Source organism: Drosophila kikkawai, chromosome 3R (genome assembly GCF_030179895.1).
Source record: "Drosophila kikkawai strain 14028-0561.14 chromosome 3R, DkikHiC1v2, whole genome shotgun sequence".
In the NCBI taxonomy this organism is placed as follows: Eukaryota; Metazoa; Arthropoda; class Insecta; order Diptera; family Drosophilidae; genus Drosophila; species Drosophila kikkawai.
This window is the reverse complement of record NC_091731.1, coordinates 28,053,430-28,071,090: the sequence shown is the minus strand read 5'-3', so window position 1 is coordinate 28,071,090 and position 17,661 is coordinate 28,053,430. Positions and strand designations below refer to the sequence as shown.

Here is a 17,661-nt window from a genome sequence, read left to right as displayed (position 1 = left end):
CCGCAGGATCGTATAAAGGTGACGAAAAGTTATCAAGGGACGGCGAGAGGTCTCGGCAATTTATCTCAAATTTTTCTCAATATTTTTTAGATGGTTGTTAAACTTTTATACTTTGATCGGGGTACATGGTCACCAACATTTTTCTCCGTGATAGCCCATGATTTATGCAAGTCAATGTACGATTCAAGGCAACCGTGGTATCCTTTTTGGACGGGACACGTTAAGAACGTCGAGGATGTCATGGACAAATGTGTAAATCCTGGGGTAGGTATATAAATTCAAATATATATATCTATTTTATGGTTTCGGGAAAAAATTATTTTTTGAATTCATAAACTTATATATATTTTTGCTTGCATTGCAGACAAAACTAATCTATGAAACTTACAACATGAGTCCGACCTTTAACATGAAAACAATCCGAGAAGGGCTTTACAAAGTCCACTATAACTTACATGCTTTTGATTCCGACGGTACTGAGCGGCCTACAAACATATGTTTCGACGTTGTTGGAAACTTACTAAAAAAAAGTGGTGTGTGACTGACGTTCCATAAGAAATCCATGTGAAGACAAAATGTCTTCCATGCGGAAAGCTTGCTTGCAATTGGCAATGAAGAAATAAACAAAGAAATAAGCAAGAACATTAATTATTTTACTAAAATATGTACGAAATTTATTATTGGTTTAATGCGTACAAATTAAAGGTTTAAATTTATAGTTTTATTATTGTAATCGTTAATATATACACTCAATTACTTAGGGACTTAGGGACTATGAAGAAATAAGCTTAGGTCTACTGCTTAAGCAAATGTAGCGTCATACTTTCAATAACATAAGGACTTCTATAAAACGATTGCCAGCGGTCAGTTACGGCTAACTTAACTAAGACACGAGATCGTTGAGGCGTTCATGTTGGCGGGCAGCAGAGACCGCCGAGACCGATCATGTCAGATGCGGCGTGGCCGCTGTTGCCGATTTCCCCGCGAAGAATCGACTTCCGCCAGTCTGGTTGGTAAAGAGCAGTGTATCCACTGAGGGCAGCATCTGATTCGAGCGCACTAGCAGAGGTACATTCACCATTGACACCGTGGGCACGGCATTCGTGATCACCGGCTGCGCCGTATTTCCGGCGCTTAGCTTGCCATTCGCGTTTAATGTGAAGGCAGGCAGATAGTAATTTCCAGATCGCGTCGGTATAGCCTGCGTGGATGTCGCCGTACTGGAAACGGTGGAAACGGCTGTCAGTTCCATAGAAGCCGGCGAAGAGAACGGTGAGGACTCCAGAGAGGGGCAAGCAAGACGGTCGCTGGGCTTACAAGGCACTATAAGTAAAATTTGTTGCTTTATTTTACATGTAAAATAGAATCCATTAAAATCTTGACTTACGAAAATCATCATCTGGCAACAGCTCGTCAGGTAATTCATTTTTTATCTGAAAATGCAGGGCAGCTGCCGAGTCAGAGATGGCGTTGTCCGACGTTCCCATGTCTGTGCGCACGACTGGGGCATCGTATAGGCCGCACTCCTCCATCTCCAGGGCTTGCTCCATGATTAACTCCTCGGCTGAAGTCAGGCTGAGGCCATGCAAATCCAGAAACGGACCCTGACTTTGCACCGGTTCAGTTTTAATCTGGGGCATTGCAGTGCTCATCTCAAGGCTATTTTGCTGCATCTGGGCCTGTCGTTGTAGTTGCTTGGGCGCCAGCTGTTTACGTTCTCGTTTAGCTTTCGCCTGCTTGGGTGCCGGTGGAGGCAGCGTCACCACCACATTGGACACCTCTGGTTGCTGTTGTGTTGCTGACGGCGCCGGATGCACCTGCTGTAGGGCTGTGCCGGCTGGCAGGGTAATCCCCAAAGCAGCCAGAGTAGCCTGCTGCGGCTGTTTTTTCTTGCGAGCCTGTTTTGCAGGAGTCAAGGCAGCTGCTGGCGTAGGATTGGTCTTTACTTTCAGTTCACTGGATGTGGCAAGATCGTCGGGATTCGCTGTGGCTGTTGCCACCGCCGCAGCCGCCGCCGCTGCTTTTTGGGCCTTACTGGTGGTCGACTTCTTTGAACAGTAGGAGGGAATGTTCTCGAGGTGCTCGCCTGTTTTATGGTCCACCTTATGCCGGCGCCTCGTGTGCTTAAGCCAGTTGGGGAAGTTGGTAAAGTCACGAGGGCAGTAGTTGCACTTAAAGGGACGCATGCCCGTGTGGATGTTCGAGTGCTGTTTCAGCTTTGAGTTGCTAATGAAGCTTTTGTCGCACACCGTGCAGGCGAATGGTCGCTGCTCCAAATGCACCAGGTTGTGAACCTTCAGGCAGCGCTCCGTCTTGTACATCTTGCCGCACTTTTCGCAACGGTAAGAACGAGTTTGGGCATGGTACTTCTGATGGCGCTGCAGATGCGACCGCTCCTGGAAGCGCTTCTGACACTCCGGACATTCGTACGGCTTCTCAGAGGAGTGGATTCGGGCGTGATGTGTAAGGTTTATCTTCTGCACGAACTTCTGACCGCAGATGTCACACTGGTACTTCTTGTTGTCACTATGAATCTTCCTATGCATCCACATGCTGCCCAACTTAAGGCTGTTGTAGGAACAAAAGCAAATTAACACAACTTCTTAAACTCTGGATCTAACGAAAACTTACCATTTACCGCAGTCGGGGCACTTCTTCCAAGTGTCTTTGCGTGCCTCGGTGCGATGCGTCTTTAGGTGCTTCTTTAATCCAGCCAGCACCTCGAATTCACGCTGGCACTCACTGCAGCGGTAGGTTAAGCGCAACCGATGTGATGCCGCCTCGTGCTTGGTCACCTCATCGGGTGTTTCCAACAGCAGGCCGTTGCAGTCGAGGCACTTGTGGAGCGGAGCAGGATCAATTTCCAAGGACTTGCCGTTAATCTCGGTTGCTGGCGGCGGCATGCTAGCCGTATCTGCCTCCGGTGACACTGTGCGAGACAGCTGTGGCTGCTGAAAGATCGTAAACGATGGCGGCAGGAACTCGCCCTCGCACACCTCAACCTTTGTGACCACATGCGATGACTTCACATCCGTTAGGGGCTGCTTTTCCTCTGGAGGCTCTTCCTTAAAAACCTTTAGACGCAACGCCGTCACCGCCGGCAGCTTGGGCTTGCGCTGCATCGACTGGCTCAGCGGCTGTGGCATCTGCAGTTGCTGTTGGTGAAGATGCAGTTGCTCGGTGGAGAGCTTTACTGGCGTGGATGCGCCGCTCGATGATGTCTTTTTGAAAGGCGAGTTGGTAAAGGCGTTCGGCGGCTCGGGTCGCAGGAACGTCACATTGAACTCTGAGCTGGAGTGATTGTCATTGGAGCTTGTGAGGCTGCCGCTGGGCACGAGGCCACTGGCCGCCAGGTCATCGCGCACGCCATCCGACGAGAGGTGGAGCTCCGTGTTGTTTTGAGCGCTTTCGTCTAGGACGCGCCAGAAGTCTGTGGAGGAGAGGCTGTTCCCATTGACCAGGCTAGCGGAGCTAATAGTCACGCAGGCGGACAGATCGATGTCCAGCGACTCGTCCTTGATGCTCGAAATCGAGTCGAAGTTATTGATCCGCAGCAGCGAGCTGAGGATCTCGTCGTGGGCCGCCTTTGTGGGGGTGCCCGCATCACCGCCATAGATTTTAGGCGGCAACTTCTTGCTTGGCGCCTCTTCCTTCATTCTCTTGCCCTTGCCTTTGCACTCCATTCGCCTCACGTACACGTACAGGTTATGCGGTCGGCGTTTTTGCTCGCCGTATTTCGTCTTATTTCGCGGCGCCGCTGGCGCTTTTCACTCACTGGTGCCCTTTCACCGATCACTGGGTCCTTAATTCACTCATTGCGGTCGCTTTTGCTTGAAAACACGCTCGGCAACGGCTCGAAAAACATTTAATTATTGTGAAATGCGCCTTGGCTTTGTTGTTTTTGTCACGCTTACAATTCTCGAGTCGCCATTTTGATAGTAGTGTTGGAAGACGCGTGCTAGTGCCAGTCCCGCTAAAAGTGCTGACAGCTTGGGTTTTAGATAGCTAGTTTTGGCCCGGTAGCATGCATTCTCAATATAGTTTTTTTTTTCATAAATTTATTATTAAAATACGTAAAATTGATTTAAATTGCGAAAGGGAATTATTTAAAATTATTGTAAACAGCGGCACATCTTCATTGTCTCCCGAATATTGCAGCATCTATTTTTTTCCTTTAAAATATACGTAAACTATATATATATATATATATATATACAACAAATATATATATTTTTAAAACATTTTAAATTATTGATTAAGTTATTCGGTTTTACCATTTGTTTGTTATGGAAGAAGAAGTCTAATTGCAAATATTGGGACATGGTGTTAATACTCTGCTGTGGCTTGAGCCCTTGGCTTTTTTATAGCCAAATAAACTTCTCAACACTTAATAATTTTGTTGGTATATCAAGAGTATATTTTAGTATTTTTTTTATTATTATTCCTGAACCCTCGGTTAAAGGGCGATCTGCGGTAACACTGATAAATATGGCGTCAGAGTCAGAAGTTCCAGGTAAAGTCAATTTTTTGTCAAATAATTAACTTCAAACGGGGGACTCGCTGTGACAGGTTATTCATTATTCAGCCAGAGCAGTAGCTTACCATCCCAGTGATACGAAGCGCGCTTGAAAACGATTTGTGAAGAAACTTGGCGCACGAGGCAGCTAATCAAAAGACACCATTACACCGCGCGTTCGCGTACAGTTTATGTAAACCGCATGGATTAAATAACCGAGTCGAGTCGTTTTGCAGGTCGTCGCACACGTTCTGGCCGGACGGCCGCATCCCCAGTAGCATCGCTACCGACCAGAAGCACCAGGCGCACATCCAAGAAGAACGCCCAGGTCAGTAACATCCTCACCCACGCAGGTCGCACACAGATACCCAGCAAGTGATGTAAACGATTGCAATATCCAGTGCGGATGTGGCGTTGTTCCATTCGCACATGATACCCACCCCGTGGGCACGTGATTCCCTGCAAGGGCCAGCTGATGTCACTAAAGCAACCAACCGTGTGATTAGTGTGGGCGACAGTCATTAATAGCATTAATCGTTCCAGCTAAGTGACCCCGAAGAGGAGCCGGAGGAACAGCCGGCAATGGTGCAGGAAGAGGAGGAGGAAAAGGGTGCTATGGCAGTGGTAGCCGCCGAGGAGGCCCCCGCCATGGAACCGCAGTTTGATGAGATAATCCAGTTGGACGATGACGTGGATATGCCCGCCGAAACTGGTGGTGTGGACGAGAAGAGTTCCTCCTTTCCGTTCGGAACGGTGGCAGAGCAGCATTCGGAGACCAGTGATGATATCAAAGAGAGTCGTAAGGAAGCCGGCGTGGACACGCTGCTGGCCTCCCTGGCGGGCGACAATGCCAACAGCCTGCCGTCCGTGGGCGGCAATGACGAAAGCGAAACCGCCAAAAAGGCGAACTTTGAGTATAACGTGGAGGCATTGCAGCCACAAGCCGAGAAACTGAATTCGTCAGAGGACTCCAGCTCACACCATGCCATAGCCGAGAGTTTAGGTGATGAGGCGGACACCAGTGATGCCACAATTGTCCATACCGAAATAATCTCAGAGGATGAACTACCTCCACCCAGCAAGCCGGAGATTAACGATGCCGAGGAAGTGTCCGATGAAGAACTTCCGGCCCCGCAACGTGCCGAGCTGCCCGCAGACGCCGAAGTGATCTCCGAAGATGAGTTGCCCACCCACAACAATAATAATGCGAATGAGGCCAAGGCACCTGTTAAGCGTAAAGCAGAAAGAGAAAACGACAAAGGAACTGAAAGTAAAGAACTTGGCATTTGTGAGACGAGCGCCAAAGAAAAGTCTGTGGAGCAATATAATCCGGGAAGTCCCACCTCCGAGAGCACCGATGGTCAGCCCTCAGAGAAGAGGACAAAGGTGGATGGTGAGTAGTAAGAGGTCTACATCACAGCAAAACAATATAACTTGACATTAATATGAAAAACAGATGCCGAGCCCAAGGACAAAAAGAAGGAAATGGAGCGCGATAAAGAGAAGGAAAAAGACAAGGAGAAGGAGCGTAAAAAGTTGCCCGAGCTAGATAGGTACTGGCGGGCGGTGAAAGAGGACTCTGCAGACTTTACCGGCTGGACTTACCTGCTGCAATATGTGGACAGTGAGGTGGGTTTAAAAAACTATAGTCTCTCGAAAGATCCCATATAAATGCAAATATTATATGCTCCAGTCCGATGCGGAAGCAGCTCGAGAGGCCTACGACACATTCCTGTCCCACTATCCCTACTGCTATGGATACTGGCGCAAGTATGCCGACTACGAGAAGCGCAAGGGCGTCAAGGCCAACTGCTACAAGGTGAGTACCCCCCACACATTTAGTCGTGCAATTAAATATCTTTCGCAATTTCTTGTATTACGCTTACAATTACGATTACAATTTATATTCATGTATTTGTGTTTAAATGCAATTTATTATGACCTAATAAAAACTACATTCAATAAATGCAACAACTACAAAAAGAAAAACACCAACTAAACTCACAACTAAAGTGTAGCAATCGGTCCATGACTAAAGTAGCCCCCCCATTCAGGGCAGTGTTGTCTTATAGGGTTCGTTTCTCCTAAGCATTTTTGGAATACAAATGACACTGAAACTGGGTATTGGAGCTGACATATCTAAGGAGGTAGACATAGCCGGAAAATCACAATAAAATTAAAATGTTTATTTATACAGTTATATTTAATTACCTTTTTTTCTTAAATATTGCACCATTTACCATTTTAATGTGGTTTTCTGACGCCTTTAAATTAGGGAAGCAAATGAGGGTTATGAGTAAAACAAAAATTAAGCTGGGGCGATGAAAAAATTTTGTATATGTAATATGCATTTATGTAAATGCACATATTTATTTATATGCTATAATACATATATCAAACGAACGGTTTTTTAATTAAATATATAAATCCTTTAAATATACTACTCCGTTATTGCAATTTTTGGATTAGAAGTTTACAAATAACTCCTTTTTTTCAATTATTACTTTAAAAAATACAAATATTACTCTTTATAAAAAAAAGGTGAAAATAATAATAATTATAAAATTTTGTTTATTAGTAGTGAAAAGTAAATAATAAAATTTTGTATATTATTCGAAATTAATGCTTTAAATCGAGTAAATAAATTGATTGTCATTTTGGTTTTCAACTATTTGAAAAAAAAAAACGGAATTCACAATTTTCTTCAACAGCTTTTCAGTTTAAATCCATTTATGGAATGTATTATTTTATATCTCGTTTGATTACCTGTTGTTTCACTTTTTAAGTTCCACATGAGCCACTTATTTTTGTGATATTTACCGCGGAAATGTAATTTTTTTTTACTTCACGATATTGGGATATTCCAAGTGGTAGACTACACCCTATATATATATATTGTCGCACAACTCACGTTGTAGGCGAAGTCAGCTCAGCTGAGTGTAATATCTTTGAACCCCTGACCACCGACCCAAGCCCGAATGCGACTGACTCGTCCAGCCGCCGTACGATCCGTCTACTTTCTGATCTTCGTACGTTTGTATCACCAGTTACCTCTTCAGTTACGTTACCTCCACTCCACCCTTCTTCAACACGAAATAAATAGTGAGCTTGCATCTCTCTTACAGTCGTAAGTACAAATGGCGTTTAAATGAAATTTTTAAGTCTCTCTGTGAATTTTCATTGTAAATCGAACACTGAAAGTGTGTGCCTAGAATAAGCAAAGTAATTACCTGTGTGTTACGTATTTCGTGTCTATGTAAAGTCGCTAAGTTAGCCATAAGGTTCGAACACCACCATTCACATCCAAAAAAAACGATAGCAATAAGTGTCTCTCTGAGCCCGTGACCATTAAAAGATAAAATCAACTATATCGTTCTTATATTTCTTCTCAAACAAACCTCAATACTTGTACCGAACTTGTACGAAAATGACCAAATCCTAGGTGTTTGAGCGCGGCCTAGAAGCGATCCCCCTCTCGGTAGATCTATGGATTCACTACCTGACGCACGTCAAGTCAAATCACGACGACGATGAGCAGTTTATTCGTGTCCAGTATGAGCGGGCTGTTAAGGCATGTGGCCTGGAGTTTCGATCGGACAAGCTTTGGGACTCCTATATCCGCTGGGAAAACGACTCTAAGCGCTATCATCGCGTGGTGCAGATCTACGATAGGCTTCTGGCCATACCCACGCAGGGCTATAATGGCCACTTTGACAAGTGAGTAACAATAATTTTTTAGGTTGTCATTAACTACAATTGAATTAATGAAAACTCTCTTCTAGTTTCCAAGATGTGATAAATCAGCATGCTATAACCAGCACTATTGGCCATGATGAGCTCATCCGCCTGCGTAAAGATTTCCATGAGCGTCAGCAAAGCAAAGCGGCCAAGTCCTCGTCCAAGAGCCGTCGCGACAGCAGTAGCAGCTCCAAAGACAAAGACTCAAAGGGCGACCGAGAACGAGAACGGGAGAAAGAGAAGGATAAGGAGAAGGACAAGGACAAGGAAAAGGAGAAACGAGTTTCAAGTGGCAGCGGTGCTGGTAAGTCGCCAAAAGATTCTATTGAAACCCATGTCGATGAATCAGAAAGTACTACCACCGATCTGACTGAAAGCGAGTCATCGCCTGCAGCCTTGAAGACAGCGCCCCCCCAAATCGATTTCAGTGATTTCGCCACGCTAAGTGACGAGGAGGTGGCTAGCATAAGGGATAGGGCTATCTCTACGCGGCGCAAGATTCACAAGGTGACAGTCAGCGCAGTGACTGCCCGCTGGTCCTTCGAGGAGGGCATTAAGCGACCTTATTTCCATGTGAAGCCGCTCGAGAGGGCTCAGCTCAAGAACTGGAAGGACTACTTGGACTTTGAGATCGAAAAGGGGGATCGCGAGCGCGTTCTGGTTCTGTTTGAAAGATGCCTTATTGCCTGCGCCCTGTATGACGAGTTCTGGCTAAAGATGCTGCGTTATCTGGAGTCGCTGGAGGACCAGACCGGAGTTATTGATCTCATTCGAGATGTGTACAGTCGCGCCTGCCGCATACATCATCCGGACAAGCCTAGTCTGCACCTGAAGTGGTCTGCCTTTGAGGAGTGCCAACTGAATTTCGATGGTGCCGCCGAGATCTTGCAACGTGTCGAGCAGCGTTGCCCCAATCTCCTGCAGCTTTCCTACCGACGCATCAATGTCGAGCGTCGGCGGGGAGCGCTGGACAAGTGTCGCGAGCTATACAAGCACTACATAGAGAGTACAAAGAACAAGGGGGTGGCCGGCACTCTGGCCATCAAGTATGCCCGCTTCCTCAACAAGATCTGCCACGATCTCGATGGAGGTCTAACCGTCCTGCAGCAGGCCCTGGAACGTGATCCAGCCAACACTCGAGTGGCTCTGCAAATGATCGATCTCTGCTTGCAACGCAAAAATGTCGATGAACAGGAGGTGGTTCAAATAATGGACAAGTTTATGGCTCGCGCCGATATCGAGGCAGATCAGAAGGTGTTGTTTGCGCAGCGCAAAGTGGAATTCCTTGAAGACTTTGGCAGCACAGCCAAGGGATTGCAGGACGCTCAACGGGGTCTGCAGCAGGCGCTAAGCAAAGCCAACGAGGCCTCAAAGAAGGGGTAAGCCTGAGACGATTTTTAATAATAATTTTATTTAAAATTTATTGATATTTCCCTTGCAGTGACAGCAGTCCCAATCGCAAAAGCTCATCGGCCAGCAAAGATGGTGCCGCTCCTGTATCTGGATCTTCTGCCTTTGCGGCAGCCTATAACAATGGTGGCACAGCTGCCACAACTGCCGCAGGCTACAACTATGGAGCGGCCAGTGCGTCCGCCTACTACGGTCAGCAGAATAGTGGAGGAGTATACCCTCCTCAGCCGCCGCCGCAGCAGCAGCAGCAGCAGGCTTCTTACGACTCCTACTACAGCCAATGGGGTTACGGATCTGGAGCAGCAGCACCTGGACCCAGCGGCAGTAGTAGCGGCGGCTACAACTATGGCCAATGGAGCGGCTATGGCAACTACTATTGAGACGCGACCACCCACCCAGACTCCTTGTACCTCTAAGACGCCCCCAGCTTGTTTGGTTTTGACCCTGCCGCGCTGTTCTGTTATCTAATAGTCGTCTATTTGTAATTTTATATTGATTCCACATTATGCATACATACATGCGGATTATGTAGCCGATTCTCAGCCGGAAAATAAAGAAATATAAGCTTAATCGGTTCACCATATACGCGTTGCATGTATTTCGCCAAGTAAATCCTTGGGTATGAGTCAAAAGTATGCCTAAATACAAAATAAAATTTACAATTTGTCACCACCGATGGGGAAAAGCCTAGAGATTGGGCCGATACCAGGTCACCTCGCCACCATTGCAACCGGTGACAAGCAATGGTTCCCTCGGGCTAAACTTGGCGCACAGCACTACGTCCTGGTGCTCGGTGATCTTGGCGAGCTCAACAAGCTTCTGGGGACGACGCTTCACCTCCTCGAACTTTTGGGATCTGGGATAGTCGCAGCAATCCGCACTGTAGCCCAGCAGGCGCACACCGTTTCCATACGGGGAGCAGACGATCCTACCGTCCGCCGAGAAGCCTGGCTCCTTGATGAAACCCGGCTTAGTATTGGTTTCGGCGGCATAGTAGAGCAGCTTCTTGGCATTCACCAGTATGGCATGGGCATTCTCCTTGGACGTGGCCGCTCCCGCATGTCTGATTACTGGACGCAAACGCAGACGATGACCGATCTCAAGTCGCACCCGGGTGTCACTGTTGCTACTACTACCACTACTGCTGCTGCTGTTGCTGCCGGGGCTGCTGCTGCTGCTGCTACTGTTACTTGAGCTGCTGCTGGTAGGGCTCTCGGAGGCTGGCGGCTGGCGTGCGCTGCCGTTGTTAACCATCAGACGACTGGCCGCCGAGGGCCGCAGCGGGAGCACGCCACTACTGATCGCATACACAAAGTTGTAGCCGCTGACGTGATTGTTAGAGTTGCGGGCCCGATTCTGGCGGATAGCGCGCTCCTGCACAGTCACCTCCGCCGCCCAAATGTCGGGTATAAAAGTATCCGGCCGCGGTGAGACAGCGGCAGGTGCTGCACCTCCGGCTAGTCTGCCCGATCCAGCGTTGTCCAAGTGGAAGACCTGAACATTTCCTATACGCAGCCTTCGCGGCGGTCTGGGTGGTAGTCCCTCGACATCTGGGTCTGGCGCTGTGGTGGAAGTGGAATCTCTTGACGCACTGTTGCGACTACTGACCGAGGAGTGCGTGCACTTCTTCTTGGCTTGCGGCTCCTCTTCCTCGCCATCGTCTTCGCTAACCACCGGCTCCTCATTAATGTCGTGGATGCATGTCCACTCGCTCTGCTCGTCGCAGCTTACGTTACGCGTCAGCATGCAGCGGCAGTGTGGGTGGATCTGCAGGGCCATGATCATCTCGGCGTCGTTCTGCTCGGGGAAGTCGGTGACCAGCTCCACGCGGTTCTTCTTCTGTCGCTTAGAGAACACATGGTCGTATTTGGCGGCCTGAGGGATGTACTGCTCGCCCAGCTGCATCAGGCGGTATATGCCAGGCTGCAGAGTAAACCAAATGGATGCGACTCTCGATTCGAAGAGGCAACTATACTCACTCTAAAACCGCACAGATCCTTGTGCAGCGTGGTCAGGTCAAGGTGATGGATGATCATTATGTAGCCGCCACTAGTGCAGAGGACCAGCTTATCCCCTGTGGGCGATATACGGCAACGCATCAGCCCGCTGGCATGGAAGACGCGCTGCGAGATCAGACCCTGCTCCGTGTGCGAGTTGATGTCCCATGTGAAGATGCTGCCATCGAAGCCAGAGCTGACAAGGAGCTTGTCCTTGGACGAGTACTCAATGTTCTTTACCCAGTTGGAGTGGCCGTGCAGGACGCGCAACTTCTGTTTCATGTTGCGCAAGTCCCACAGGGCCACTGTAAAGTCGTCGGAGCCCGTGGCGAAGAGTCGGTCGTCAAAGAATCTGAAAAGCCAGGTGCAGATTGCAGTTGGTACATAACAGACCCCCCCTCCCAGTGGTACTCACTTGATGCAGTTGACACTGTCGGTGTGTGCATCCGGAACCTTGAAGATCTCCTTCTGTGTGATGGCGTCGAACACGAGGACGCACTTGCGCTCGGTGGCGGCTACCACCACGTTGCCATCGGCATTGAACTCCAGGTTGAAGATGGCCCCGGTCTGACCGGCCTCCGTGGGCCTGCAGTTGGCGTGGTAGCTATTGAACATGTTCATCGAGCTGTATATCCGCCGCATAACGAAGTTCTCGTCCCCCGCATGGGTGGAGAACCCACTCTCGCGCCGGCTCAGGTAGCGCTCCATGGTGGGCCTCTAGATTTTCAGAGCTGGTGCCTCCAATAGCTGCTTAAATTGGGTGGAGGAGGCGAGTATTTCGCGATTTCTCTATTCGCGATGTTGAATTTTCCCGGAGGCCTTTCTTGTTTTTATTCTCGTACTGGAACGAGGGCTGCAAAAAAGTGCTGCGTGAAACCGATTTCTTTTTTTTTTTACAACTGAAGGCGATTGATTATTGAACGATTTTTGTTGTGGGTTTAAGGGATCAGGAAAACTAATCCGTTCTAAAAAATGTTCTTTACTTTTCCCCCTTTAAACCTTTTAAATATTAATATATTTTAATGGTTGATTAAATTCATTTTCCGTCCAGAATAAGCACACTGAACCAATGGCAATGTCTTGGCCTGTACTAAGAACAATAATGACCTAGAAGCCAAGGGTTTCTTAATTAAAACTAAAACAAATTTCATGTCTGAGAAAATATTTTTGAATGGAGCCAGTTGGAAACCACCGTTGCCAATTTAGCTATTTCCCCGCTAGAATAAATTGAAAGAAATTTTAAACTAGCGGGAAATATAGCTATTTTTCAAGCAAAAAGAAAAAATCAAGTGATATAAAAACAATTAAAATTTACCCAATGAAAAATTACGCCTACAAATAATTTAACATTCTGAAAAAAATAACTTCAAAATAGTTTCGAGACAGTTTTGTGAATATAAAAACTGCATTTATTAATAATTAATATACCAGTGTCAAAGCAGCTTCTTCAGAAGTTAGGGGGGAATGATAAAATATTTCAAATTTAACAGGTCCTTTCCAATTTGTCCAATTTACTTGTCTTATTTATTTTCAATTCGCGGAATTGGCAGTTTTAAAATTAGAAAAAATGTCAGTGTGCCCATCGGCATTTCCGCTGAAAATGCTGAATGTCCCAAACCAGGGCCTTTCATAGTACACACACTGGTTCACAGAACCCCCCCACACCACATGGCCTGGCCACATTGTTTCAGTGGAATAAACAAAATGCTGGTTCTTACCGAGATAAAACAATTAACTATGTAGAATTGCTACCCACTAGCACCGAGTGAACCTCTAAGAAACCGGACCAACATGGAACGGTTCGCTTTCAAGATCGACGCGGCGCTAAAGGCGAATCTCTACAAAATCTGCAGGCTGTGCGGCATCGACAATCCAGGAAAAGTGCAAATACTGCCGCAGAATGGGGACGACATCATTGACCTGGACGAGCCCAGTTTGTCGCAGAAGGTCTATGAGCTGGTCGGTTTTATGGTGGGTATGGTGCTAGTACTAGGCCTGGCAAATCTAAACCAACGCCCCTTTGCAGGTGTCCGGAGACGACAAAATGCCGCAGACAATGTGCAGCCTGTGTGTGGATAAAATCAATGATTTTTACGAGTTTCGAGAGATGTGCTATGCAACCAACAAACAGACCCGCAACTTGCTGGGACTGAAGGCGCTAGAGCCCGAAAAGGTGGGCAAAACATTTTAGATATTGGATTCGCATTTCTCATATATCATGTTTCCTCCAGCTCATTAAATTAAAGCCCGTAATCAAGGCGGAACCGCAGCTGATGGGGCCAGGAGGCAAACGAGGACGAAAGCGCAAGACGGAGGACAACTGGCCGAGGGCGAATCTAAGCGTGAAGACCCAGGTCAAGAAAGAGCCGGCGGCTTTTCATAAGAAGCTGCGACTTCAGCCGGCGTCATCAGCTCCCATAGAGCCCAAAACGGAGCCTGACATGTAAATAAAAAAAAGCGTTGCCACTAGATATGATAAGCTATAAAATTTCTATAAACTTTTGCAGCAAAGAGGAACCCGTTGAGCCGGAAACCAGTCACAAGGTGCCACCGAAGAAGGGCCGCAAGTCCATATGCAGTGTTTGTGGCGAGAAGTTCCTCAACAAGGAGCTAGCCGACGAGCACAAGAGCCTGGTTCACGTGCCCTCGATCCTGCGCTACGTATGCAACGCCTGTAACCAGACGCATCACAACCAGAGCGACATCCGCGCCCATCAGCTCTGGCACAAGCTCTCGAAGACGCCCTACAAGTGTCCCCTGTGCGAGGCAAGTGTGGCCAATGCCTATGCCTTTACGCGCCATCTGCGGGAGCACACCCCGCCCACACCCGTCCAGCTGCTCGTTCTGGATCGCGAGTGCCCGCTGTGCAAAAAGACCTTCATCACGAACTTCTTCTACAACACTCACCGCTGTGCCATCCGCAAGCGCAAGTGCGGCGGCTGCAGTCGCGCCTTGAACTCCGAGGCCGCCTACATGCGTCACGCCCCCACCTGTGCTAAGATTTACCTCAGTCACTCCAAACACATCATGCCCGAGGTGGTGACCAATGAGGCGCAGATGCGCATCACGAACGAGGTGGAGGATGACTTGCTTGGCCTGCCGCCGGCAACCGCTATGCCACCGGATTTTGTGATCGATGAGGGCATGCAACCGGTGGTGGTCCTGGAGCGGCTCTCCTCGCCCCTGCTACGAGCCTCGACTACTATTAATCGTCTGGGCGCCTCCAGAGGACGAAATAGCGAACGGGTTTCCGCTAAGAAATATTTAAAGAGAGTGGATCAGCTGCTCAAAAACACCATGAGCACTCTGGTGAGTATCAAGCATGAGCCAGAGGTGCACATTAGCGACACCGGGCCAACCAGTGAGCAGGTGGAACATGAGCCTGAACGAACGGAGCCCAGCTTCGGGGATGATGATGACTTCCATGCGGGCAACGACGACAGCGATGATGATGAGCAGGAAGCTGGAGCAGGAGCTGCTTTGGCCAGCGATAATGTGCCCAGTGTATCGGTCAAGCAGGAGCTCATTGACAAGGCCTACGAAAAGCAGATGGAGGTCAAGCAGGAGCCCCTGAAACTTAAGCTGAAAATAACGAAGAATCACGGCAAGCTGAACTCCTCGATCATAGATGATCTGGATGAGGCAAGTCCGGCGACTGGCAGGGGTGCCAAAAAGAAGAAGAAACGCAAACACAAAGAGCGGGAAAAGGAGCCGTCTCTAGGAGCAGAGGCAACACAGGATCAGGCCTTGGTTAACGTGAAACAAGAACCCGCTGACAACGATTACGTTCCCCGGGCCACTGTCATGACCACCATACCCATTAACCAGCTGGAAAGCAACTTCAATGAAAGTGAGCAGCACGAGGAACAGCAGGAGGAGACGCTCCCAATTCAGGAGGATGTCAAGCCCAATCGAATTGAGCTTGATCGCATGATGCAGATATCGCATGTGGCCAGTGGCGTGGACATGGCCGAAGAGGCTATGCCCTTGGAGAGGGAACAACAAGAACAAGCCGTTGAAGCCACGCCCGATCAGCCAGAGAAGCCCAAGGAGTCCCCGCCCAGCACAAAGCCCACGTCCGTGAAGTCTACGGCACGTAAAAGTACGGCAGGTGTTCAACGTAAGACACGTAATGAGATTCCAAAGGAGGTACCTTTGCCTCAAATAGTAGCCGTGGAGAGTGGCGAGACGGTGGTCTTCAACATGGTTCCAGATATTAACATCAAGCCGGAGCCTCGCAATCGCGGTTATGGAGATGATGAGCCCGAGGTCACGGAAGAGATTAATCATAACGAGAAGATGGATGAGGAGGATGCCTATATCGACCACAACAATGTGACTGTGAAGCAGGAAAAAGACCTGGACATTTCCCATGAAGCGGAATCCACGCACTGCAACGGACTGGAAAGGCCTGCCGGAAGCGAGGGCGATGACGATGACGATGGCCATGAAGACAGTATATCGTCTGCTGACGAGGCTGAGGAAGCCATGGAGGAGGATGAAGAAGTGCGCATTTATCAAGAAATCGAATTGCCACCATTGGAAGCTCAAAACGAAGCGGATAAAGCATCACATTCGGGACCAGAGGAGCCCGGTTTAACAGTTTCGGAGCTACCTCCAGACACAGCTTCGGAATCAACAGAAATCCCAGTGCCAGAATTTAGTTTGGTTATAACCAGCATCTGCAGTCAAGCAACACAGGACCTGACAACTGTTTCTGTAGATTTAGAGCCTACCCTTGACCATATTCCGGCTTCCACAACTAAAAGTCAATCTGCGGCAGGGCCACACGAAATCCAGTCCCCGACTTTGGATGGTTCCGTTCCAGCAGTTGAATCCCAAAGAGATGTGGGAATTAATCACTCCGCTGAAGGCCTGAATGCCCAGACCCCTGGCTCCAATCTGGCAGTTGAACATTCTTCTCTGGCAGTTTTAGAACCCCCAATGGAAGTCGTCGCTACTATGACAAATGAAGGTCAATCTAGAACAGATTTTGAAGCAAATCCTTCACCAGTTGAAGCTCAAACCGAGGGCAATACAAGCTCCATTCGAAAGGTGTCCCTGGAAAGTGAAAACTCTAGCATTGAGGAACTACCAGCCTCGGTTGAGAACCCACACGCTCATCCTTCCCTCTTTGAGAGTCAACCCGCTCCTATAAATGAGGTCGAGACTCTGCCAAGTTCTAGTTCTAATATCCAAGAGACAGGATCAACAGCAGCATCCCTCCCAGACACAAATCTAGCTCTGGAATCTCAGGGAAACCCAGAGGAAACCGGGTTTACATTACCAATGGTCTCCCTTAATGGTCCCAAAGATAATGAAGCTCAGGCCTTGCCAGGTTACGAGGCACCCAACTTTACATGCGCTGAGGAGCACCAGAACGTTCTCAACCATGAAATCTCTGAGCAGCAGCAGCAGCAGCAGGCTCCTCTCGATGATGACCAGCTCTTGCTGTATGAGGAGCAGCCGGCCACACTTGAAACTGGTCGGGAGCCATCGGAAGGGGAGGAGTGTAACCCAGGACCCTCGACGAGACCAATCGAGGAAACTGAGAACCGGATTAACGAGCAGCAGCAGGAATTGGCTTTGGAGGATCAACGGCAGCCACGCTGCCAGGCCAACAACGATGACTCCAATATCAACGAAATTGCCGAAAACAATAACAATGCCAACATTGAGCGTGAACTGCAGGACGACGCTTTGGGCGGAGCTGAGGAGGACGCTAATCCGTAGAGTAGGAATACCTAAAAGATTGTTCCCTTTGATTGTAAATATGTATGGATTTGTTGAGAAGGGGTTTGGGAAATGAAGATCTATCCCTAAACCACTAAACTTTGTACGAATAGAGAGCATTACTTTTAAGTTAGATATACACAACTTTATTACATAAATTAATGGCTTATATATATATTAGCATATGTAAGTATTATGTATTGAAATACATAAATCGCACAAAACTCGTCAAGACATGCGTACACATTAATCAAAAATCAATCGGCT

At 48.1% G+C, this 17,661-nt stretch overlaps 4 protein-coding genes and 1 non-coding gene across 5 annotated transcripts; 3 read left to right on the top strand and 2 right to left on the bottom strand.

Moving 5' to 3' along the window:
- The first annotated feature begins 159 nt into the window (after positions 1-159).
- On the top strand, positions 160-718 carry LOC108081203 (uncharacterized). Its single transcript, XR_005991352.1, has 2 exons — positions 160-264; positions 365-718. It is a non-coding gene; the product is annotated as an uncharacterized protein (transcript).
- On the bottom strand, positions 700-3,943 carry wdn (wings down). The gene is made up of 3 exons (XM_017176270.3): positions 2,632-3,943; positions 1,388-2,568; positions 700-1,323 (listed from the first exon to the last, which is right to left on the bottom strand). The coding sequence occupies exons 1-3, from the start codon at positions 3,681-3,683 to the stop codon at positions 944-946; spliced, it is 2,613 nt and encodes an 870-aa protein (XP_017031759.1). The 5' UTR covers positions 3,684-3,943; the 3' UTR covers positions 700-943.
- A 453-nt stretch (positions 3,944-4,396) lies between these two features.
- Positions 4,397-10,247, top strand: Prp39 (pre-mRNA processing factor 39). Its single transcript, XM_017176145.2, has 8 exons — positions 4,397-4,513; positions 4,753-4,844; positions 5,060-5,909; positions 5,973-6,145; positions 6,210-6,335; positions 7,959-8,233; positions 8,299-9,633; positions 9,696-10,247. Exons 1-8 carry the CDS (start codon positions 4,489-4,491, stop codon positions 10,042-10,044), a joined length of 3,225 nt encoding a protein of 1,074 aa, XP_017031634.1. The 5' UTR covers positions 4,397-4,488; the 3' UTR covers positions 10,045-10,247.
- LOC108081129 (DDB1- and CUL4-associated factor 10 homolog) lies at positions 10,231-12,804 on the bottom strand. The gene is made up of 3 exons (XM_017176147.3): positions 12,077-12,804; positions 11,644-12,013; positions 10,231-11,587 (listed from the first exon to the last, which is right to left on the bottom strand). The coding sequence occupies exons 1-3, from the start codon at positions 12,367-12,369 to the stop codon at positions 10,352-10,354; spliced, it is 1,899 nt and encodes a 632-aa protein (XP_017031636.1). The 5' UTR covers positions 12,370-12,804; the 3' UTR covers positions 10,231-10,351.
- Positions 12,805-13,316: 512 nt separating this feature from the next.
- Positions 13,317-17,546, top strand: LOC108081145 (histone acetyltransferase KAT6A). The gene is made up of 4 exons (XM_017176182.3): positions 13,317-13,632; positions 13,688-13,834; positions 13,893-14,104; positions 14,169-17,546. The coding sequence occupies exons 1-4, from the start codon at positions 13,453-13,455 to the stop codon at positions 17,392-17,394; spliced, it is 3,765 nt and encodes a 1,254-aa protein (XP_017031671.1). The 5' UTR covers positions 13,317-13,452; the 3' UTR covers positions 17,395-17,546.
- Positions 17,547-17,661: the final 115 nt, after the last annotated feature.